General features: G+C 41.4%; 1 protein-coding gene across 3 annotated transcripts in view; it reads left to right on the forward strand.

Annotated features, from left to right (window-relative positions):
* The window catches only part of greb1l (GREB1 like retinoic acid receptor coactivator), a 46186-nt gene that overhangs the window by 15509 nt on the left and 7077 nt on the right, over positions 1-23600 (forward strand). The window contains exons 1-27 of one of the 3 annotated variants that reach the window (XM_034234736.1): positions 2208-2486; positions 5135-5246; positions 8250-8409; positions 8967-9137; positions 9329-9505; positions 9617-9793; positions 9889-10011; positions 11119-11238; positions 12345-12482; positions 13140-13265; positions 13821-13958; positions 14389-14574; positions 14785-15084; positions 15188-15316; positions 15761-15895; positions 16503-16703; positions 16864-17044; positions 17956-18145; positions 19028-19164; positions 19890-20232; positions 20790-20905; positions 21512-21744; positions 21842-22401; positions 22524-22629; positions 22731-22877; positions 23019-23158; positions 23343-23504. In XM_034234736.1, the coding sequence (XP_034090627.1) occupies positions 5181-5246; positions 8250-8409; positions 8967-9137; positions 9329-9505; positions 9617-9793; positions 9889-10011; positions 11119-11238; positions 12345-12482; positions 13140-13265; positions 13821-13958; positions 14389-14574; positions 14785-15084; positions 15188-15316; positions 15761-15895; positions 16503-16703; positions 16864-17044; positions 17956-18145; positions 19028-19164; positions 19890-20232; positions 20790-20905; positions 21512-21744; positions 21842-22401; positions 22524-22629; positions 22731-22877; positions 23019-23158; positions 23343-23504 (4662 nt within the window). In that variant the 5' untranslated portion in view covers positions 2208-2486; positions 5135-5180. Of the gene's footprint in view, positions 1-2207; positions 2487-5134; positions 5247-8249; positions 8410-8966; positions 9138-9328; positions 9506-9616; positions 9794-9888; positions 10012-11118; positions 11239-12344; positions 12483-13139; positions 13266-13820; positions 13959-14388; positions 14575-14784; positions 15085-15187; positions 15317-15760; positions 15896-16502; positions 16704-16863; positions 17045-17955; positions 18146-19027; positions 19165-19889; positions 20233-20789; positions 20906-21511; positions 21745-21841; positions 22402-22523; positions 22630-22730; positions 22878-23018; positions 23159-23342; positions 23505-23600 lie in introns of those variants that run through there. The other 2 variants (XM_034234738.1, XM_034234737.1) reach the window with 2 other exon arrangements.

Here is a 23600-nt window from a genome sequence, read left to right on the forward strand (position 1 = left end):
ATGCCGGGTTTACTCATTATCTCTGTTCTAAATGGGCTATTTAAGACAGGCCACGTCAAAGTCAGGGGCTAGACATAAATCACGCTGACAGCTCTTTTCCCCCAGTTGAACTTGTGGCTCAATTCTATCAGATGAATCATTGTTGAGATTTGACTTTTGTTACACCTGATGAAGTTAATTCACAATCACTTCAAATGTCAATTATAATCTGAGGCATTGTTTGAGGTTTACCGCCATACTGTATTTCCATGTGTCTTCTTAATTAAGCAATAACCAGACACATTTCACAGTCAAACTCAAGCCCAATGTTTAGACAAATGTGGCTGATGGAAAGAAAAGAGTGTGTGAAAGCGCCGTAAGGACTAATGGAGGCCCTGATTGGCTGGCGTGGAGGTTTACAGCAGCCATGGTGCTGACTGTCCCCCTAATATAACCATCGGAGTGGAGGTGCGAAGAGCTGCACACGACTTGATTAAAACAACTGTTGACCGTGTCTGCGGTAATGAACTGGAACAGCAGTCACGGCTCAGCTAAGCTAAAACCTGTGCAAGTCAAGGGAAATGTGGTTGAGAATTTAAAAAGACAGACATTTAACCAGCGTTTGTTGTAATCATTCATTTATATTTTTACGTTTTGTTTTAAGTAGGTACCTTCTCTTGAAGTTAATATAAAAAAAACAATTAGACAGTCAACCTTTTACTTTATATCATGTTTTTAAAAGCTTTGTAACTCTTCATGAATCTGATCAGTTAATCTGAGAGGGGAAATTGTATGAAAGAGAGACCTAAAAAGGCTGTGTCATGGTAAATTGTGAGTGCATCACACTGGCCATCAAGTAGATGAGAGTTTGCTCAGATCTACTATTTACCTGACAAATTCTTGCTGACTTTACTTGGCATTAGTTAGTCTGCAGGAAAACAGACAAAGGGGTCTGAGAGCATACTGCTGTAACTTAAGATGTGTGAGACCAAAGTAAAGTGAAGTTAAGTGTTACAGCAATTAAACAATCTTTAATAGAAAATGATTAAAGATTAGAAATGTCTGTTTTGGATTGTAATTAACTTAATATAATCAAATATAACATACACTATGAGGAAGTTCCACATTTTGCTGCATTTTTTACTAGCAATGTCACACATACATACCTTTACTTACATACAGTGTAAGAGCCCCTCTCCAATATCATAAGGTGCTAGCCCTGATCACTTGGCTTTAATGCCATAGAATCCCTAACATCTGCCAGCCTGTTGATTTGTGGTGCATTTCCGTTTATTTATTTTGACCAGATGAGCCCCTGGTATTTATAGTGGGAGTAAAAGCCCAGTGTGGGGTCAATCCCGGGCAAGGCTACGAAGACAAAATGCTCAAGCTGACCTGACATTCTTGTCCCCATTTTGCGGATTCTCCTGTCACCTAAATTGGCCCCCAATAAAAAAGTTGGGTGTGTCAGCAAGAGACTGAACTGAGCGTGAGAGCGAAAGTTTGATTTCAGGATAAAACCCCGGCCCTCTTTCCAGGAAACGAAGACTTCCACCTGACACGGTGTCAGTGTCTTGGCGTGCTGGGGGTCACGCGTGGCGGGCCGTGTGGCAGCGGGGAAATGCGGGATCTTCCTCTTTGTTTCCCCCCCACAGCTCCACAGGCCTCCAAGAGCATCTGTCACCACAGGGGGTCATCAGGGCCAAGATGAATGAGCCCCCGGTGGATTCCCCCCCTCCTTGGCAAATGGCACAGGACAGAGGAGGGCATAGGGGACTAGGGGGAGGGGTGTGTGTGTGTGTGTGTGTGTGTGTGTGTGTGTGTGTGTGTGTGTGTGTGTGTGTGTGTGTGTGTGTGTGTGTGTGTGTGTGTGTGTGTGTGTGTGTGTGTGTGTGTGTGGTGTGTGTGTGTGTGTGTGTGTGTGTGTGTGTGTGTGTGTGTGTGTGTGTGTGTGTGTGGTGTGTGTGTGTGTGTGTGTGTGTGTGTGTGTGTGTGTGTGTGTGTGTGTGTGTGTGTGTGTGTGTGTGTGTGTGTGTGTGTGTGTGTGTGTGTGTGTGTGGTGTGTGTGTGTGTGTGTGTGTGTGTGTGTGTGTGTGTGTGTGTGTGTGTGTGTGTGTGTGTGTGTGTGTGTGTGTGTGTGTGTGTGTGTGTGTGTGTGTGTGTGTGTGTGTGTGTGTGTGTGTGTGTGTGTGTGTGTGTGTGTGTGTTTGTTTACACGCAAGTGAGAGAGAGAGGGGGCGAGAGAGAGAGGGAGGGTTTTCTGCTTTTCTGAGGGCAAGAGTGGGATTCCCATTACTCTCTATAGCGTAGCATGACGAAGGTGACTTGATACATACCAGAGAAGATTGAAACTCCATATGCTGCCTGGATATCAACAAATTATTTCCACTGGGATGTATTGTCTAAAATGGACTACATCTGAGAGAAACATTGTCGTCACATTTGGAATTTATTGCTTTTGATTTGGATTTTTGAGGGTTCACCCACTGGTCGAGTAATCATGGAAGGTACAGGAGACGCTTTTTTTTAAAAACTGCTTTGCTGTGTGTCATGTGTGACTGAGGTAGCATTAATGAGTTGGGCTTTTCACACCTAATTCAGAGAGCAAGGAGAGATGTTTGTTGTTAGTTGTTTTTCTTCATTTCTTACCCCATCCCCCTTTCTCTCATGTCTGATGAGCAGTGTCTTTTCACCACAGCTTTTCTAATGTTAACAGTGTGCTGAGCTCATTCCTGCATTTCAACTATTGGCATGGAATTAAAATGTTAATTTATAACAATGAGGTGTAAACAATTAAGTTGTTTATCACATTTTAGTTAACATTTTACCCACATCCCTGTTTTTTCATGGTTTAGGTGAAAAGAGAATTAAGTCAGTATGTTGTATTTATTTAATTATCCTGGATTAACTATTCTTTACTATGTCGTTTTTTTAAATAGTACTTTTTAAACAAAAGACAAATGTCAAGTTTATCTTTATGGAAAATATCTTCATCTTCCTACCTCTATTTCTCACATATTAATTTGAAGAGAAAAAAGAAAGTAGAATAATAGCTTGACTTAAGAAATGTGGCTTTGACTTGAAGGATCTGCTGAGTCAGAATGTGATCCAACCAGATCAAGTAAATCCTGCTTTTCTCCCTCTTTTGTAAACACTGTAATGTAATTATGCAGTTTAGGAAGAAACAAAAGAAGGACTGTAGAGAAAGAAAGAAAGGATTTAAAAGTAAAATCGGCTCAATTGGATAGACTAAGATATCAGAACATTTTTAAATGGTTAAATACCTTATGTTATTTAAGTCAGGATCACTTTACACAATACATAGTTAAACCTTTAGTTTAAGCCTTTCTAACTCAAAGGGGCTATGACCAGTAGGTTCACATCAGGTTTTATGAAAGTCATTAATAATGTAAAAATGATGGGTTGCCAGTTTTTAAAAGTTCCCTTTGTATAAAAAAGTTATTTAATGGACGTGCGGTAATGGAATGATTACAACTTAAATGACAACATATTCAAATTGGATCATTTTCAACTGCAGTGTATTATATTTGCTACAATTAAAGAAAGCCCTGATACACATTGCACTGTATATTAGAAGTAGCTATATACTGGGTGTGCCTGCACATGCAGTTTCATTTGCATTACAAAAGAGTATGTTAGAAATGTGTGTGTCCAACCTTTGCCCTCAGTCCAGTCTGGCTGAAACTGACCCAGCGTGTTGGCCTTAACATTCCCTTAAATGTCATTACTGGAAAGATAGAACCTTAATAAGCACCTCGGGCTGGGTTTGTGTCGGTGTCTAGATTTACGGCTCCTTCGTCTTCATCTGAGGAGCCATCTGCGTCTCCTTCTGTGTCGTCTACTCTTCACAACTAGATAAGCATCAACATATTTCCAAACTCTGCTCCCTGGGTAATTAGCAGAGTTTGAGATGATGGTGGAAACACCCAGTGCAGAGTAAAGCCTGAACTTATGCTGTGATACTTTAGCAAGTATTTTACTTTTCTTATGACCAATGCTACATTTACTTCTGATTCAAACAAAAGTGTGAAAATGCATTTCAGTTGCACAGAAGTTAAAGAAGCAGCTTATAGTCATATTGACATTTGTAACTCTTTACCTTGATTAACTGGCTAATCATTCACATAATAAACTACATTGTGGCCAGTCAATGCAAGTTGGACCATCTTATACACTTGAAGGACTTGGACCCTGGACCAATATACAGTCAGAAATGTTGACATGGTAGATTGTGACAGTCAGTGTTTTGAACGAAACTTTGCTTATGTTGTTTCAGAGCCTGACTGGCTAAACAATACTTGTCAAAGGGTCAAAGTAGCTGGCAAATCCATTCAGAGTGGAGTGACTGTGTGTAGTGAGTGCGGCTACAAACTAAGACACCCAATTGTGTTTTATGAAAATAGCCCTGGGGGCCGTGGTGTCACATAACGCCTTTTTTTGCCTTGTAGTGAGTACATATGTCATGGTTAGAGCTACTGTTGATGTTAGAGTGGCCATAAGTGCACCAATTTATTTTGCGAATGGGTATGTTCCTCGGACCGTGGTGACCTGCAGTTCCACACTTTCTGCAGTACGTTAATGGCATTTATTGCAGTGCTACATTATCTCAACACTGTACCTAATCTACAAAACCTCTTAAGGAGATTGTTTTCAGCAGTATGTCAGAAGCAGTACAACAATTTATTTTACATATTTGTTCAGAATAATTGGTAATTAGTGAGATATAATGAACTAATCAGCCTTAATCTGTCTTTTGACATCATGTTTTGTGGGTGTCTTTTAAACAACTTAGTGTCATGCCGTCATAAATAGGACGATGTTTTCAAAAATTCCGTTAATGGGAAAATGCAATGGGAACAAGTTGGCTAATGAACTGTTTTTATTTTCACATTTTAGGAAAAGTAAGTCTTAAAAACGGAATCAGACACTACACTACTTTAAAAGTTTGTCCTTGTTCCTGTTTGTTACGTTTTTAATAAATAAAGATTAACGCAATCCTACAATGTACACTAGCTACTATAGTAAATGTACATGCTGCAGCATATCTTTCAGGAGGTATAACATGTTTAATCTTTGTTTCGCTTTATCACAGTTATAATCTGAGCTAACTACAGATCTCCCTGCTTTCCCCCAGGTCTCAAATCACTGAGTGAAATATCTTTGCTGAAGGTTTCCGCTGAATGGTAGAGATCCAGCATGTAGCAGAGCTGAACAAGTCCCTTCACGCCTGGGAACAATCCAACAACGTAAGTGCCTTTTGCAATTTGTATTCACTGCTCATTTGTAAATGATGAATTTCAGAGTGTCTGTGAGCTCATATTTTCTGTGTCCTGGTCTTCTCAAATCCACTGAGTGAAGATTACCTTACTCTGACCTGGGGTCACATTCATGCAATCTGTCGATGCCACCCAGGAGCTGAGGAATGGCCTTGACTGACCATCTGACTGCCCGAGAGGCCGTTTTAAACGCAGCACTCAGTGACATGAAAACCACTTTTGAAGCCATTAGTCCTCTAACATGAAACTGCTTCTCCACAGTAGACTACACTCATTATGTAAGGCCATCAATCAAGTAAACTGCAGCCGCTGACTCACCTGAAATACCTCTCTGTCACTACAACTGACCTCAGCAACCACCTGAGTCCCACCCCAGAAACATCCGGTCAGGGACCTTTTGAACAGTCACGCTTTGTTTCAGGTTGTGCAGGTGATAAAAGGTCATTCTCTGTGTTCACCTCCGGCATGTGTGAGGTTAATGACAAGTATGTCCGCTGAGGCTTGAGGGTCAGGCAGCCGAAGAGGACTCCGGAGCCTTCTTTGACTTCTCAATTGAAGAGGCAGCCGCTGCTTTAAAAACGCCCTCAGGCAGCCACCTTCCTCCATCAGTTAAGCAAGAAATACTGTAGCTTCATTCTGTTAAGCTGCTTATCTCTTTTCCAGCACAGTCAGGCACTGTTAATCTTTTCTTTTGTCTGGGTTGGTCAGACTCCTCCCCAGGAAGGTAAACATGGGGTCTGGAACCTGTTCAGGCTTGGGCAAACGGAGACCTGGAGGAGAAAGGCAGCTCCAACTTGATTCCCAGCCCGCACAGTGTTAACAAAACAAAAAAGTTCAGGGTTTCTGTGGGGGCTAAAAGGCCATGTTTATCTGGTAGATATTGATCCACTGACTAACATTCACTGAGTGTGTGCTACTGATGACCAGAACAACTCACATAGAGCATTCAACGCCAGAATAGAAAACTTAATATGTTATGGGGACTGTTGGTTGCATATTTGAAGACCATAGAGTCTTGGATGGACATTTTGTAGATTAACAACATGTTGATTACTTGAGAAAATAATTCATCAGTAATGAAACAATTGTTGCAGCCCCAACGGATTTTAAATAGTAGTTTTCATTAATTAAATGTTTTATCTAGGCAAGGCACGTTTATTTATATAGCACCTTTCAACACAAGGCAATTCAAGGTGCTTTACAAAAATGAAAGACATTCAGACAAAGGCATTTAAAAATAGTCCTTAAAATAAAAAGATAATAAAAGAAACATTAAAAGAAAAAATACATGAATAAAAAGTTACAGTGCAGTTTAAGATATGAATAGTTCACACAGAAGTTCCACTTTACTGATGAACACAACGGCTCAGTGACAAAAAGATAAGTCTTCGGCCTGGATTTAAAAGTAGTAAGAGTTGCAGGTTTCTGGGAGTTTGTTCCAGATATTTGGAGCATAATAACTGAACGCTACACATCTAGTGTCTATGTTTAGTGCAAAATTGCTTGAATGATCCTATTTTTATCAAGCCAAATTGCTGCAACTACATTTATAATCCAGCCTATGTGCACCTTTACCCCTAAAGAAATGCATTCAGTTTTAAAAAGCTGCTTCATAGCAACATATGCATTATCTACAATCTGGTTATTTTTGTTATGGAAATTGTTTTTCTTAAAAAGCCTAGTTATTTCTCACTACTCATTTCTAAGCTTAAAAATAGATCACTTAACTGACTTATTTCAAAACGTTGTCATGTAAATGCTTGAACAGCTGCACAGGATCCTTTTGAGGCCTGAATGAAGACTTTGAGCTTCCTCCAAACAGCTGAAATCTTTAACCTGGCCCTCCTCTTGGCTGCTCTTGTGAAAATGAAGTCCAAGGACAGAAAAGGGAGGCACTTCAGGTCAAACTCATGTGTCAGGAAAGCAGCCAAAACTCCCTTTTTCGCGTTTTCAACTTACAGTTTCAACGCTCTTGACGACTTGCTAGGTATAAAAACAGACATAGTGAAATGTTATGACAACCAGAAAATGGGAGTTGGAGGAGTAAGAAGCTCCCATTTGCAATGATTGGGCACCTTTGTTCAGTGCTGCTTTTTTACCCGACATTTAAGTGCTTTCTGGTTCTCTTTCTTGTGCTCTCTGATTTGAGACTGCATGCTCAGCCCTCTGTCCAGCTGCCACCTGCCACCAGAGCTGCAGCCAACCTGGGGTCCACAGCCGACCCCGGCAGATGTCCCTGAGTGGACACTGGGGTGTAGGGGGCACAGGGGCAGAGCAGGCAAGGTGACACAACAGACAGAAGGAGAAAGAGCCACAACAACAAAAAAGAGCAAAAAAACATTGGTCTTGGACATTTTGTTTGGGCTGACATAGAGAAACTGTGTGTGTGTGTGTGTGTGTGTGTGTGTGTGTGTGTGTGTGTGTGTGTGTGTGTGTGTGTGTGTGTGTGTGTGTGTGTGTGTGTGTGTGTGTGTGTGTGTGTGTGTGTGTGTGTGTGTGTGTGTGTGTGGTGTGTGTGTGTGTGTGTGTGTGTGTGTGTGTGTGTGTGTGTGTGTGTGTGTGTGTGTGTGTGTGTGTGTGTGTGTGTGTGTGTGTGTGTGTGTGTGTGTGTGTGTGTGTGTGTGTGTGTGTGTGTGTGTGTGTGTGTGTGTGTGTGTGTGTGTGATTGCAAGTACATATATGTTTTGTAAAGAGCATGTGCATGTTTTTCAATTTTCTGGCACATCTGTGGCTGCAACTAAGGCATATTTTCACCATTTTGTTGATAGACCAATCAATAGTTTGGTATTTCCAATTTTAGAATGAGAGTTTCAAGAAGGATACAGCTGCGTTCATTTGTAGGAGACACATGCTGCTGGTTGGCCATCTGCAGAGCTTTCTATTCTTCTGAAAGGAGCTAATCAATGAATGGAGATAGGCAGCACCATGACTGTGCGTCTTTGCTCATCATGCTGCCTCTCTTTGCTCTCACAGATTATGGGGAATTCGTACGCCGGGCAGCTGAAGTCCGCTCGATTTGAAGAGGCTCTCCACAACTCTATCGAGGCGTCGCTGCGTTCCAGCAGTGGAGACCCACAGCCCATCTTCACAAAGCTCTACCTGGAGCCGGAGCAGTATCCTGGTAACATGGAAGGTAGGAAATGCACAAGTCTGCCCGGTTATCAATAATGAGTTTCTTGACATTCACCTTTGGTTAAAATATAAAATATGACACATTCATTGTGAAAGTGTTACATGTTCCCTAAAAGGACTGACATGTTATCAATATTGACTTATTGAGTCAAAGCTGTGGTTGTGTATTTCCTAATAATTTCTTGGAAAGTTTACTACGAACAGAAATATGTCAGTTGGTTCTTATTTTAAAGAGAATTTCTTAGTTAGTTAGTTAAACTCACATACAATTGCATACATGTATTATTAGAACTTAATGTTTTATGTAGGTTAAATTTAATGTGTTACTTTAAACAAAATGTCTAACTGCCTGTTGAGGTTAACTGCTGTGCATTGACTAAAACCACTCTTATGTTACTGTTCTTTAAATCGCTATAATTTCCTATGATGAGTATTCAATTACGATTTCAATTATTTCTCGTAAATCTATTAGAATTTTTTTAGTAATTGAAAATCCAGTGTTACCTATACTTTTAATCCAGGCCTGGTGAAAATAATCACATTTAAAATGTCCATCAGACATGAAGTCAAAAGCAGACCTCCATGGTGTGGAGTCAGGCCACGAGCCTGTGAACAGAAACTCTTCCAACGATCCGGAGGAGATGGAGGACGATGATGACTCAGACAGCAGCAGCCCCCCCCTCCCCTACCTTCAGGCCACTGCGCCCGACGGCTGCTGCACACTGGACGGTAACTTTAAAGGCCTTAATGTAGACCATAAACACTTAACAGGTTTAGTTTGAATCACAAAAACATTACATATATATACAGTATAGCGGGTGTCTTTGTTTTCCTCCCTTACGGTATAAACTATCCAATCCAACCTAAAATCTCTCTTTATTTACTTCAAATGTCACATCTGTCTCATCCCTCCTCTTCAGGTTTCTGCCAGGCCGGCAAGGACCTCCGCCTGGTCTCCATAGCAACTGAGCCCATTGACATCCCAGGGGGCTTCGAGCTGGTCGGCGCCCGGTCCCCCGGTGTGCCCGAGCACATCCTGGTGTGTGCCGTGGACCGCCGCTTTTTACCTGATGATAATGGGAAAAATGCACTTTTAGGTCAGTCTGTTCTCCCAGTCGGATATCAGCGCCATTTCAACTTCCTGGTAGAAGGATGTCAAACAGACAGAACTGTAAAATAAAGCAATATTCCCTTTTGTGTTCCTCCAGGTTTTTCAGGAAACTGTGTGGGCTGTGGAGAAAAGGGTTTCAGATACTTCACTGAGTTTTCAAACCACATCAACCTGAAGTTATCCACTCAGCCAAAGAAGCAGAAGCACTTAAAAAACTACCTGGTGAAAAATTCTCAGGGTGCTCTGTGCAAAGGACCCCTCATCTGCTGGAAAGGTACAAATCCGACCTTTTCAAACACATTTTTTATTTAGAAATGATATGCTGTTAAGAACTGTTTGCTACAGTTTTTGTGATTTCTCTCTCCTCAGACAGTAAATCCCGTCAGTTCTCGAACAGTGCGTCGACGTCCAAACCCAGCTCGTCCTCCTCTCTCAGCAGCAAAGAAAACGGAGGCGCCAGTGGACACAGCTCCTCTCCATTCTCCCTGTCAGGTGAGACTGCACAAAGCACATATAACTGAACGCATTTGAAGATTTAGTGATCCCCTTTAGGGCCAACATCGATTCATTTACCTGCTTGGTGATTAAACAAACAGTTGTCCAGTATTTATCAAAATTCTACCTAAAGGTATGTTTAATGTATTGCCTCCATTCTCCCTAAAATGACAATCTGAGTTATTTTGTTGTTTGGTTTATGCTGATTGGTTTATGTTGTTGCCATAGAGACAGATGGTAGTGGCTAAGCCCTGAAATGTATTAGGATGCAAAGTCTGCACCGGTTGTTTATCAGTGAGTGAAGAGGAGGCTCTCTTGGTTTCATCAGTGCTGTTTTGTTGTGACGCTTTGGTGTATTTGCCTTTGTCCTACTGACATTTATTCAATAGTAAATAAACCCACTTTATTATTATTATATTATATTATTATCAGTGTTGATGTCAGTTGCCCATTTTGTTTATACTAGTTTTAGGGCAAAGAAGGAATTTAATACATCTGGGAAGCATACGTCTTTACACAACACTTTTTAATCTTGCCATTGTTTATGAAATGAGGTCATATCGACATGTTAAAATAATTTCAGGTTATCTGACCGCCAAATGTCCTATGAGAAAGATTCGGCCTGGCTTTAAGGTGATGTTTCTTCCCTGACCTCTCACAACAGGAGCTCCTGTTCCCTCTTTGATTAAAAAAAGCTCCTGGGCTTTTGGTATTGATTTGTTCTGAACCTGGAAGCTGCCTGTCAACAGAGATCTCAAACACACATGTGTCAGAGAGCAGAGCAGTGGGGATTGTTGCTCACATAACCTTTGCCTGAAATCTCCTGACTGGGTCCCTAAGGTTCATCCTGTTCCCAAAGAGGTCCCTCAGTCTTAGCACAAGTCAAGAGGTTACGTGCACTTCGCCACCTAAACGTATTTTTATCCAGGAATGATTGATGAAAAGTAAAAAAATGGTTTGACTGTATTGTGCAGTGGACATTGAATACAGAAGAGACTCTTTGATTAAGAGCATGAAGATAAATAAATAGTCAGGGGAACGGAGGGAGTTGCTAAGTGTTACATGTATTTGAATGATAATTTATCATCTTGTTTTTATCTTCAGATTCTCCCCCAACCAGAACAATGCAATTGTCCTCTATCTTTTTCGGGAGTCAGGACTTCAAAGACTGCAGTTTCATCAAACCTCTGTCATCCACACCTGGAAACAAGACTCTACCAATAGGTGAAGCATTTTATTCTCAGTGCACCTGTAATGTATTGTTATTTTACAAGCCATGTCAATGTAATTTGATTTTACTGTGCTACATAGACAATACAAGAAACACACATAATAACATACACCACATACATTTAAGCTCTCTCCTAGTTGCATCCTGGATCTGACAGTGGCATTTGCAAGGATTTAGATGCTAATAAGCCTTTGCCTTTATGCGAGTGATACTTAGATGGCCTTAGATGGTACTTATGCTGGAAAACGTTGCTTAGCTACGTGGTTCAGCTCAAGGCAGATGGACTTACCATAGCCCCAAGATTAACCTCTGCTATGGCTGGCTAAGACACACACACAACATGTACACACACACTGATGCATGTGTGTGCACTTGTATTTACACACCAATCAATACTGAAGGGAGGAATGCTGTAATGACTTTTTTTCACAAGGTTGTGATATTGACAAACAAAGGCTCCACACACCAATCAATGTTTCAGACCATAGCAAACACAGGGAATATGAGATTGCAAAACGGCCAATCAGGGTATTGGCAATAGATGTTCATACATAGGAAATCCATAAGCCACTGTTACTGACACATTCTGATGTAGGCTATTGCTCAGCAGATAGTTACAGCTGCGAACATATTTGTTATATTATTATCCCAGCAACAATTGCCATCTCAGTTTTTATGGACGTTCATTGTGCCCAGAGAATGAATCATATGTAGTTGGTTGTTAACTGACCCAAATGATCAGATTTAACTGTACTTTGTGTTTTGTGCTAATTAGCAATTGTTTACCATGCTCACACTCTTAGTGGAAGCATTGTTATACCTCACAATCAACATGAAATAATTAGCTAGTAGCTACATCGAGTACAAATGGAGATTGTTGTACATAAATACATTTTTAAAAAACACACCGTTAATATTGTCAGTGTATGTCACTGTCACTGTTTAGCCTGCTGGTGTTAGCATTTAGCTCAAAACACTGCTGTGCCTTTACACAGCCTCACACAGTGACTGCCTTGACAGACTTTTCTTGTTTCAACAATCATTAAATAAGTATATTTAGTATCAGTGTGTAATCAACTGCATGTGTGTATGACTTTAGTTCCCACAGCTCTGAGGGTGAACGTGCCGATAAATGGCGTGGGTGTTGATGGGCGACCTCCCTTACTGAGCCCCTCACAGGTCTCTTTAGGGCCTCAGAGTCAGGGGTATCGCACTGCTGACCTTGGAGACAGTCCTGGTAAGTAAATCCTTTTGAAGAGGAAATAACGTCACATATTTTACAATCAATGGGCTACACAGTGGAATGTATTTCACTTGCCTTATCTTTAATGTTTTACATGTGCTTTCACCTCACAACCTGAGTCAGTTCATCATGCTGTAGGATAGTCAGTAGATAGTAGACAGGGCAACTAGGGCAACTACCAGAGGTGCCGAAACAGGCGCAGCAAGTTCAGGCAGGAATTCTTCTCATTCAGACCCACCCACTTCTGAAATAGTTTGTCTATTGGTTAAAAGAGAGCACCTTTACTTAACCTTTAAGCATGAACTGAATAGATGGTTTCAAGTAGACCAAACCTGCAATCATAGGTAGTCAAACTACTTAATCTCTGTCACTGCCATTACCTCCTCTTGTTGTTTTTACATACCTGCAGCTATTGTAATGTATGTATGTATTCCATAGCATCATATTGTTTTGTGATGTATTGTGTTGCACTGTACGGCTTGTTTTGATAATATTAGGTCACAAATGTTCCATAAGAAGAAATGTACTTAGTAGCTTACTGCTGTCCCTTTTAAATACAATGTTTTTTTTAGATGCCAGTTTGTTATACATTTACAATCATTTTTGTTTTCTGTTTTGACGTTGTTCTTTGTGTCTTTTTTGGATGTTCAGTATCCAGTGCCATGCACTCTGGACCTCTAAAGAAGCGCCACCGGAGCTGGCATCCCAACTCGTTGGTACCCATCCCACCGACAGCCGTCCCTGTGACCCCCATTCGACCCATAGTTTGTTCTCCAGGTCAGTCCCTGAACCAATCAGCACAACTCTCTGGTGTGTAATGTATTATTTGTGAATCACTGTCAGATGGGTTGTGTAAATTGTCCCTTTTCTGCCATGTTTATTCTTTTTAGCTCATTTCCTGTGTGTGCAGAAGTGTGTTTTTTATGCCCTTAAGAGCACACACTCTGTTATTTTTAAGCCCGCTCTCCTCTCCCTCTGTGTTTTGGATGATTGTGCAACCTCCCTGACGTTCTCTGGTTGTCAGGGATGATTCATCCAGTATCTCCATGGAGATAGAGCTGGAGAGTTTAGTTCAGAAATTGTTTTTTTTTTAAAAAACATGCATGATTGAGGGAGATGTCTGCAACATTGTGTGATTGTGATTGCATCATTCCAAATACATGTTCTACTCAGATGTTTTTACCTATATAGTATTTATATGATCACAGTACTACGGCCGTTAATATTCATGCCCTGTTTTTTCTGGATAATGTAAAAGACTAATATGTTAAAACTTAACCTACTGTTGATCAATCCTAGTATTGACATATAAGTTGTTTATTTCCTTTCCAGGCTCTGTATTAGGGGTGTCCTCTCCTCTGCCACCAGTAGCAGGAGTCATTCAGCCCCAACCTGTCACCGTGGGAGAGACGGTCATCGTCCCCGACAACCTGCTCAACTCTTCAGGAATTCGCCCTGTCATCCTCATCGGTAGGAGTTTTGTTTTGGTTATTTGTTTTGATTAATGCTACAAATTACATATCATCCTGCTGAGCATAGCAGACCTTTTTTTTTCAATCTAACGTTTAGTTAGAGAAAAATGGGTTATAGCAAGTTCACCTTCCCTACATTCTGTAGAATAAAATGTAACTGCAAGCAGAAAATCATTATAGCCTCATTGTATTAAAAAACAAGTTGTAATGTATTTCTTATTTTGATTTGGTTCGAATTTTCTGCCAGAATGTCTACCCAGCTTCTCAAAGTTAGCCACCATGTGTTCTCTTTTATATACATATTTATTGTATAAGTATATATGTAAGTAAGTCAGCAGGAACAATATTCAGTTACTTGTTGATGTTCCATATTTCTAGCTGCTGCATTTTTTGTACTGTTTTGTCTAATAATACCCTTTCTTTTTCAGGGCACGGCACTTTACCTTATTTTTATGGAAATGTTGGGGACATAGTGGTCAGCCCCCTCCTGGTCAGCTGCTATAAGAGCAGCCAGCTGACAGCAAAGACCCTGGAGATGTTGGGCGTCAACAGCAGTCAGCTTCTCTGTGTGGAGACAATGATTCTGCTCACTTTACAGTATCTTGCACGTTTAGGTAAGCAGCAAATAAAATCCTATAAAAGCCTTGCTATCACTGGTATTTTTACTCACATGGTAGTGGGGTGGATGACCGGGAGGTGCTGGTGTTTTATTTAAACAGAAATATGGCAGGCAAAACCAATATCTAACTTTGTTGTAGATTAAGTTACATGCCCGCTTCTATTCCAGGGTTTTCTCTTATCGTATTGTTATTTTTTTTTCCCAGGCTCGGTGCAGATTCCTCTCAGGGAGGAGTTGGAGCAGATAGTTTTGAAGGCCATGCTGTGCTGTCCCAGAGGTCCGGCCATATCCCCGTCCCAGCTGCCCTGGTTGGCTCGGCTGGAAGCCAGCGTCTCAGGAGGCAGCGTCCAAGTCCTAGTTACCCATAATTCCTTGGGAGAGGGCATTTCGGAGTCCCTTCGTTCTCTCACTGAGGGTATTCACCTGCAGAAGTGCCTGCCCAACTATGTAGTCATTATGTGTGCCTCTAAAATCAGCGGCAACGAGTTCTGTGTGCTTGTTTTGGGTGAGTGGAAATCATTTAACTTTAACAGTATTACCTCAATCTCTGCAAAAATATTATTGTAACAATAATATTAATCAAATCTCGAATAATGTGTTTGATACAGGAAAGTACCAAGCACGGGCCTTAGCTGAAGGCATGCTGACAACAAATGAATTTCTGAAGGAGATCAGCTACGAACTCATCACAGGGAAAGTCAGCATCTTGGCATCTCACTTCAAAACCACGTCACTAGGTGAGCAGTGCATCCATACAACATGTGCTTATTGAAATCTGTTTTGTTGTCCAATGAAGGCATATCAAAACATTTGAAAAACACTAAGTTTTCATTTAAAACAAACAAAATTAATATAATGTTTCCCACAACATTCTATAATAAAGAGGAAAAAAAGTGTCTATTTGCCAATACTATATCAATAATGATTATTAATCATATATTTGTTTAGGCAGCTACATATCTGACAACTTGATGTTTGCATGGATCTTTGGTATAGAGTATAAGCACTAAAAAAAACATTTTGATTGTCACTGATTCATTTGTTCGTAAGATAACAAGCATTTCTATATCCATGTTTTCCAGTGACTGTGCTGCATATCAAAGAGAATATTCGTGTTCTAGCAGCTTGTGTCCCTTGCTCTGTGTCTTTATGTGACTATGGTGACTGTTTTTATTTTTTAGGAGATAATCTGGACAAGCAGCTGGTGCGATACCAGCGCCGACGGAAGGGACAGGTCATCCAGCCCTTCCAGGGCGATGTCAATGATCACATCCACTCGCTGGAGGCTGCCAGCATGTCACCGCCCTCAGACAGAGGTTATACTGCTCTTCATACACTCACTGAACTGCTCAGCTCCCCTTAGCATTTGATTAGTACGCTTTTTTACAAGCCAAAAAAATAAACATAAATACAAATATACCTTAATTATATTATCCTATCAACATGGACTGATGGAATAAATGTTTTGCGACCATTTTGTAGTTTGGGTTACATGAGTTCAGTTTTAAAGTACATTTCTTAGTGTCATGTGTTTTTCAAGCTTAGATAAATGTTCCTGAATAATACATGAACTATCTCCAATTCTAGATATGTTAGTAAAACATATTGTAAATACCCTATGTTTAGTATTTTCAAGCTCTGGATATCTTATTGGTGTGTCCCATTTCGCATATCTCCATTTACTCTCATCGTTATACTTGTATTGTGAACTGTTTATCAATACAAATAATCTGAAATTAATAAAATATGAATGGTTATTTTGCAGCCAAGCACCACATTATCACTGTAAATAAATTACAATAAATTCATAGCAATGCTTCTCATTGAAAGCAATATTTTTCTTGAGGTCAGTCTTATTTTGTTGTGATTACATTTGGTAACCAAACTAATACGTAACCTTTCCATCTCTTTGTCTTCCTGCAGCAGAAATGTTATGTAAGCTCTTCCAGATCTATCCCAAGCAGCTGAGCGTGGCGCGGAGCCTCCTCTCTCAGGTCTGCTCCATCGCCGACTCAGGAACCCAGAACCTCGACTTGGGACGTTTTTGTAAAGTGGACTTCCTTGTTCTGGTTCCTCCATCTCACATCCTGGTACACCAGACGGCACAGCGCATCCGACAATCAGGTGTGTGTCAAACTGCAACATCATAAACAACAACATAACACAAGTTCAAGGAGGACAATTGGGACACACAAACTCTAAACTCTTATTGCTAAAGACTTAATGTTTTAGCTTTGTTAACGAGATTCTTCTTTAACACTCATTTCTTAACTTTTTTGCTCAGGAGTGCTTGTTGACTTGGGAGTTGAAGACGTCTGCTCAGCCTACCAGAAATCAGACAAATACGTGGTGCGTCTGGACGCTGATGTTCACGTTAAGATGGAAGCCTTCATGAAGAAAGTCAAGCAGAACCCCTACACCCTGTTCGTCCTCATTCACGACAACTCACACGTCGACCTCACAAGGTAACCACTGACACTAGTTTGCATTGTTGATAATCGAAACCCACCTGGTATCAAAGGCCTTGGACATTTGCATAGGTAGAAACGTGCTGCAGCAAAGAAACAACGTGAAAAATAACAGACAAAATGTACCTGCAGGATTCTTGCTTCTGATTTAGTTTTTTCATGGTCAAATGCACTTATTGTACGTAGCTTTGGATAAAAGCGTCAGCTAAATGATATGTAATGTGATGTAAAAAACTGGCTGACAGCACACAAAGCTGTGAAACCTGGGGACTTTTGTTTTGAATGGATATGCAGTTATTTCTGTTGCATTTGACCTTGCATCCTTTCTGTATTTGCTGCTTATCTGTGGCATTTTTTATCATTTGCAGCCTTATTTTGGTTGTTGTATTTATTTTGGATGTTCCTTCCATTTTTTCTAAAGCTGCAGTGTGTTTCTCCTGAAGAAAAATATTTTGGGCTGCTAGAGCGCGTTTGTCCTTGTCGGCCGGTTGTTATGGCTGCAAATCCAGCCTTGTCCTTTTTATAAACTGACTAGTGGAGAGAGGGAAAAAAACAAGTGAAACAAATACCACAAAGAGGCCTATATGGGTCAAAGTGGTATTTGATATGTTTGAATTTGTGTTTTACTCTTCTGTTCCGTGGAGGTTGTTTGTGCTGTTAGGATCTTATTCCAAGTATACTGCTATTGTCACTGCCAGGAACTTAAAATAGATCACTTCCTGTTTTCCAGAGGCATATTATTGGGAATTACCTACTACCCACTGGGCAGTTTTATTAGAGCAGCAAATATAAAACCCCTCTGTAGCCATGTCCCTAACCGAGGTGCTATTTGCATCAATCTCAAATGTTATGAATTTATAAATATCCCTATCTAAGGTTTCAAACACTTTGCCTCACTCCCTCCACAGTGCTCTGTCCGGCTCTGTGTGCCACGGCGAGCTGCAGGGATTGGCTGACCGGGTGGTGAACTGCCAGGAAGTTTTGGATGCCATGAACCTCCTGGTGCTGCAGGTCAGCTGCTTCCCACACACACTGCAGACCCACCAGTCCCGCATCAGCATCCACAACGAAGTTCACTGGCCCACCAACGAAAGTCTGGTGAGTATTTTTCAACCTCCCCCAAGGAATAATAAAGTAAATCTAATGCATCCATGACGACATTGTGAAGCGTCATAGTTTAGTGGAAGTCGTGTATGTACTTTTTGAGATGTCAGATGTTTTTTTCAATTGCAATGTTATGGCAGCATGCAGAGGCCAGTTTGGAACAGCTGTGGTTCAGCTACTCCACCTGGTGGACATAGAGTGCACTTACACTAACATGAGACGATACTAGATCCTTCTTTTTGGGGTTGGTTTGCTTTAATTTGTAGAGGTAGACAGGAAACATGGGGAGAAGCATAAGGTTACTAGAAGCCTCAATATAAAGTGTTATTTATTTCTGTTCATGATTCATCTAATTAATTCAGTCTTAAAAACAGATTTCAGATTTCACATCATTGTGTCTTGTAATTGTTTTTGCACTTACTTTATAAAAAGGGTTATGTTTGTCCTAATGATTTTATCTTGTACTGTTAATTATTCAATCAAATTTAATTTAATTCAAGGTCTCAGAGCTTGGCACTAAATGATATGTGAAGTATTTAAGTATGATTGGTTTAAAGCATTAGTGCGAAACTCAGATAGCTTACACTACAGGATCAAAATAAAAACTAACATTTTCAGACATTCCTGAATATTACTTAAGCCTTGGTCTTTCTCATAACCCAGACACGTTGCTACTGGTGCTGATAGTTGCAAGTAGACTTTGCCACGTTTTGAGGGGGCATCAGCCAAAAATGAACCTGATATTTATTTAATTTCTCAGTTCCAGCATCAAGTTAACACGTTCTGCTCATCAACTCTGGATTTGGTGCAGTGAAGTGATTGTATAAAATAATCAAAAGTATACCATGTGCTTATAATTCTATGGTGTTCTTCCAGCAGGGGGAGCAGTCTCCCAATGAGTTGCTGTACTTCGGCCTGAGGGACTACAGCAGCTCCCTGCAGTGGGGCGTGGCCAGCCCCATCCTGCGCTGTGATGATGCTTTTGAGAAGATGGTCCACACACTGCTGGAGAGGTCATTGAGCTGTCATCCGTTACTATTGTGTGATGTAATATCAAATGTAACAGATGTTTTTTTTTGTCGTTTTGAAATGGCATTCAGCAGTGATACAGGGAGGTATTTATATCATTTACTTCAGTGAAAGAAGTAATACTACACTGTTATTAAAATACTCTGTTACAAATAAAAGTAGTGCATTGCAAATCTGACTTAAATAAACATATGTGAGTATATCACGATGATGTACTCAAAGTATTCCAAATAAAATACAGTGGAATGTAAAGTAAAACACTGACCTCATCTCAAAATGATTTTAAATAGATTTGAATCCTCAAGTGTGGGAAGCCGTAACAATACATTATTTTGTAGATACATTTTTCCAGACGAAAAAAACTCGTTATCTATGGGCAATAAAGAAGCCAATTCAAGTTTGTCCACATGTATTTACTGTTGGGTATTTTCATTTTGACCAAACTACTAGCCAGTGCCTTCCCATCCACTTATCTAACTGCACATCACTGATATATACATATATTTCCGCCCCTAGTGAAGTCGAAGAATAAAGTGCTATGAAAAAAACTACTTAAGTACAGTTCTTGAGTAAATGCACTTACTTTCATTTGACCACTGTCATTTAGTGAGTAGGTCAATTAAACACAGACCTCTAAATTGTGCTTGTTTTGATAAAATATAATCAGCTTTAAAGCTCACCCTAATGATCTCCCTTATGTGTGCCACAGACATCCGCACCTGCACAGCATGGTGATCCGCAGCTACCTGCTGATTCAGCAGTACACTGAGGCCATGATGGCTCTGACCTCTTCACCCTCACTGAGAGACCACATAACCCCAGAGACCCTGGCCATGGTGGAGGACCTGATCAACGCCCCGAGCAGAGAGGGCTCCCAGGGCCGGGGCCACATGCTGCTGGTTCGAGTCCCCTCCCTGCAGCTGGCCATGCTGGCCCGGGAACGACTGGAGGACGTGAGGGACAAACTGGGGCTGCAGCTGTGCTTCGCCGTGCTGCTGGGAAGCCCCGCCTCTGAGCTCAACCTCCACAAAAACTTCACCAACCGCCTCAGGGTGAGAATGCCATTTCTCACATTTCACATTTCTACCAAAACATTCAAATATTCATACAAAGTTACTGTTCTTTATGCAAGCAAGATGTGCTGACTATATCAGATCCATGAGTGAAACCCCAAAGTTGATACATTTTTGTCTTTAAATGAGAATTGAATGAAATTGGGTTTCGCATAAAGGCCTGCAGTGATTATTCCAGAATGTACTTCATTCCAAGAATTCACTTATCTCTTTCTCTTCTTAGAACTTTGGGATTATTGTGAATCCTCATTTACGTAAACCAACATAAATCTCCACTGAAACTCAGCCAGTGGATGTTGTTGGACTTTATTTGTTGTAACAGTTTGACACATTAACATTTTTACTAAATATGTGACCTTTGACTATGACATAATTAAATGTACATAATGTCTGCAGTAAATTAAATCCTCTTCCTTACAAATCCTATTATATATCTATCTAAGTCCAGTGCCAATCCAATATGCATTATTGCTCTATTTTTAAATGAATCACATAACAAACAGTAATCATTATGTAATATTTGTGCTATGCTGTAGGCATGGAGAGGCTGTGAAAATGAAGACTGGGTACCGCACACTTATGAGGATCTGGAGGGTCTACCCTGCATCGTCATCCTGACGGGGAAGGACCCTCTTGGAGAAACATTCCCCAGGTAAGCTCATAAGTCACGATACCCCAACACCTGATAATCAGTCATGGGGAGTACAGTACATTTCCTTTTAGCTCATCTATAATTTCTCCCCATTTGCCGCTGCCTAGACCTTACACTCTGAGTTTTATATTACACGTCTGCAGGCACACAGTCTAGGTTGTCTTCTCTACAAGAGAGCTCCAGTTACATTTTGTCCTGCACCCAGTGTGCTGGTCTTGGGTTGTGTATCTGTGTTTGATAGGAATAATTAAACCATCTGAGATTTGAGAACCTGTCTGAGGACCACAGATGGAAATTAGCTATTAGCTATAATCTGGCATATTGCATCTCTTCTCTTTGCTGAGATTAATGTTTTTGTATGCATGGTCCTTCTATACATTTAAAAATTTAAAAATGTACAACATTTTAATTTAGTGATGTAATCCGATGTTCAATGTAATTTGGGTAATCTGATTGTAAACTGTTTTAAAATAAATACATTTAGACTTTTAATGAATAATCAAAAAGTCTGTTATGTGGGAGGGAACATAGACATATTCAATCAATATAAAAAAGAATCCATACATGTATTAGCTTTTCTTAACCACAACCCTTTTTCTCTACCAGGTCTCTGAAATACAGCGACCTGCGCCTGATAGACTCCAGCTACCTGACCCGTACCGCCCTGGAGCAGGAGGTGGGTCTGGCCTGCACCTATGTGTCCAGTGGGGTGGTCCAGGAGCCAAAGAAAGCTATGGCCCCTCGGGAGTCCGACACAGAGAAGGCCACCACCAGCCTGAATGACGGAGATGAACTGGAAAGGCCTCAGAGCAATGGCAGCGCTGCGACCAGAACCTCTGGTGAGTCCCTGAACTCACTGACATACTTCTACAAATAAAAATGCAAACAACCAAAAGCAAGAATTTCACATTCAACAACCCTCTTTTGTTCACTCAGGCTCTTTGGCAGAAAACGGAGTCAGTTCATCGGACGTCGCAGACCATTTCCAGAAGCCCTCCACCTCCACCTGCCCACCTGAAAGCGGCATCACATCGGACATCGGCACGGCAACACAAGGCTTCAAGCAGGAGTATGATTCCCTGGGGAACCAGTTCTCCTCCAACCCCTCCAAAGCCTCCAAAGCCCCTCCCTCTCTCTACTCCAGCTCTGCCTCGTCCTCTCCATCCTCCTCCTCCACCCAGAGGCCGAGCCAGTCCACGCAGTGCGGTCGAGAGCCTAAACCCGCTCGGGTGTTGGCGCGGACAGTCATCATGTCGCGGGCGGCGTATAATCTTCTGGCGGGGGAGTCGGGGAGTCAGCTGAGCTCCTTCTCCCTGCTGCCTCATGCAGATATGGGGTGGAGCAGCCCTCTGAGGCCGCTTATCACTCACAACCTGCAGGGGGCGGAGCAGAGCGCCTACTACCGCCAGTGGACCATCGCCAGGCAACATCACGCCGATTACGAGGCTCCATCTGTGCCACATCCACGGCGCCTGCTGCTCAGCGGACCCCCACAGGTAATAAAACAGAAGCATGTAGGTGCATATAAGCACTGCTAGTATTTATGTCAGTTTAACTGTGCTTCTGAATTTAAATGCCATTTTGACATAACAGGAATGTTTGCTTTGTCCTTTTTTAGGTGGGAAAAACTGGTGCCTATCTGCAGTTTCTTCGTATCCTGTTTCGGATGCTCATCAGATTGTTGGAGGTGGATGTGTATGATGAGGAAGAGGAGTTGGAAGAAGGTAAAGATCATTGGGAACTCACTGACAGGAAAGCAACTTCAGATGTGCATTGTGGTGATCTTTGTTTTGTTCTTTCTGTTTGTGTTCTTTTCCATCTCTAGAAACATCAGAGGTTACAACTCTCGTAAATACCCAGCTGCCTGACATTGAGGATGTGAGAAAGCTGCCCTTTGACCCCTACCCCCGGGACCCTAAGTTCAAGAAGGCCAGCTCTGTTTACACTGACAAGATGCCAAAGTGCTTTAAAGGTCAGCAGAAATATGCTAGCTCACAGCAGAGGGCGTCTCTGAACTAGACTTGCACTTTAAATACTACATGGATGTTACTTTACTATCAGCTCAAACAAGCTTATCTAAAACTAAGCGTGTGAACATGTTTGATTTTTGCAGATTTTAAGCAAGAAGACGAAAGCCAAACGCCAGCCAAACGAGAGACCAAGTCCATACGCCTGAGCAGGTTCGCCGCCCACAATGCCTTTCACCACTGTGAACAGTGTCACAGCTACTGTGAGGCAGCCCCCGCCACACAGGTGAGTTTCGACATCCAACATCTAAAACACACTGCTGACTTAAACATGCACGTACAGAAATCCCAAACCTGTCAAAAATACTTTGACACTTGAAGGCTTGAGAGCTTTTTCAACCTAAGAAGTCTTGCTTAATGGTGATATTTTGTGTTAATAATGCATCTATGTGTACTTCTGTGTGTTGTAGCTGTCGGAGTGCACCTTCCATGATTTCACCTTCTGCTCGTCCATGCTGGGGGAGGAGGTCCAGCTCCAGTTTGTCATTCCCAAAGCCAAAGAGCAGCACTTTATATTCAGTCAGCAGGGCAGCCACTTGGAGAGCATGCGCCTGCCTCTGGTCTCCACCAAGGTAAACTTAACACATGTGGGGAGTAATTGTGTTTGAGTGTAGAAACATGACAGGAGAGTACAGGTGTCCTTTTCTGCTTAAACTCAAAAGCATCAC

This window comes from Gymnodraco acuticeps, unplaced genomic scaffold (assembly GCF_902827175.1).
Source record: "Gymnodraco acuticeps unplaced genomic scaffold, fGymAcu1.1, whole genome shotgun sequence".
Taxonomy (NCBI): Eukaryota; Metazoa; Chordata; class Actinopteri; order Perciformes; family Bathydraconidae; genus Gymnodraco; species Gymnodraco acuticeps.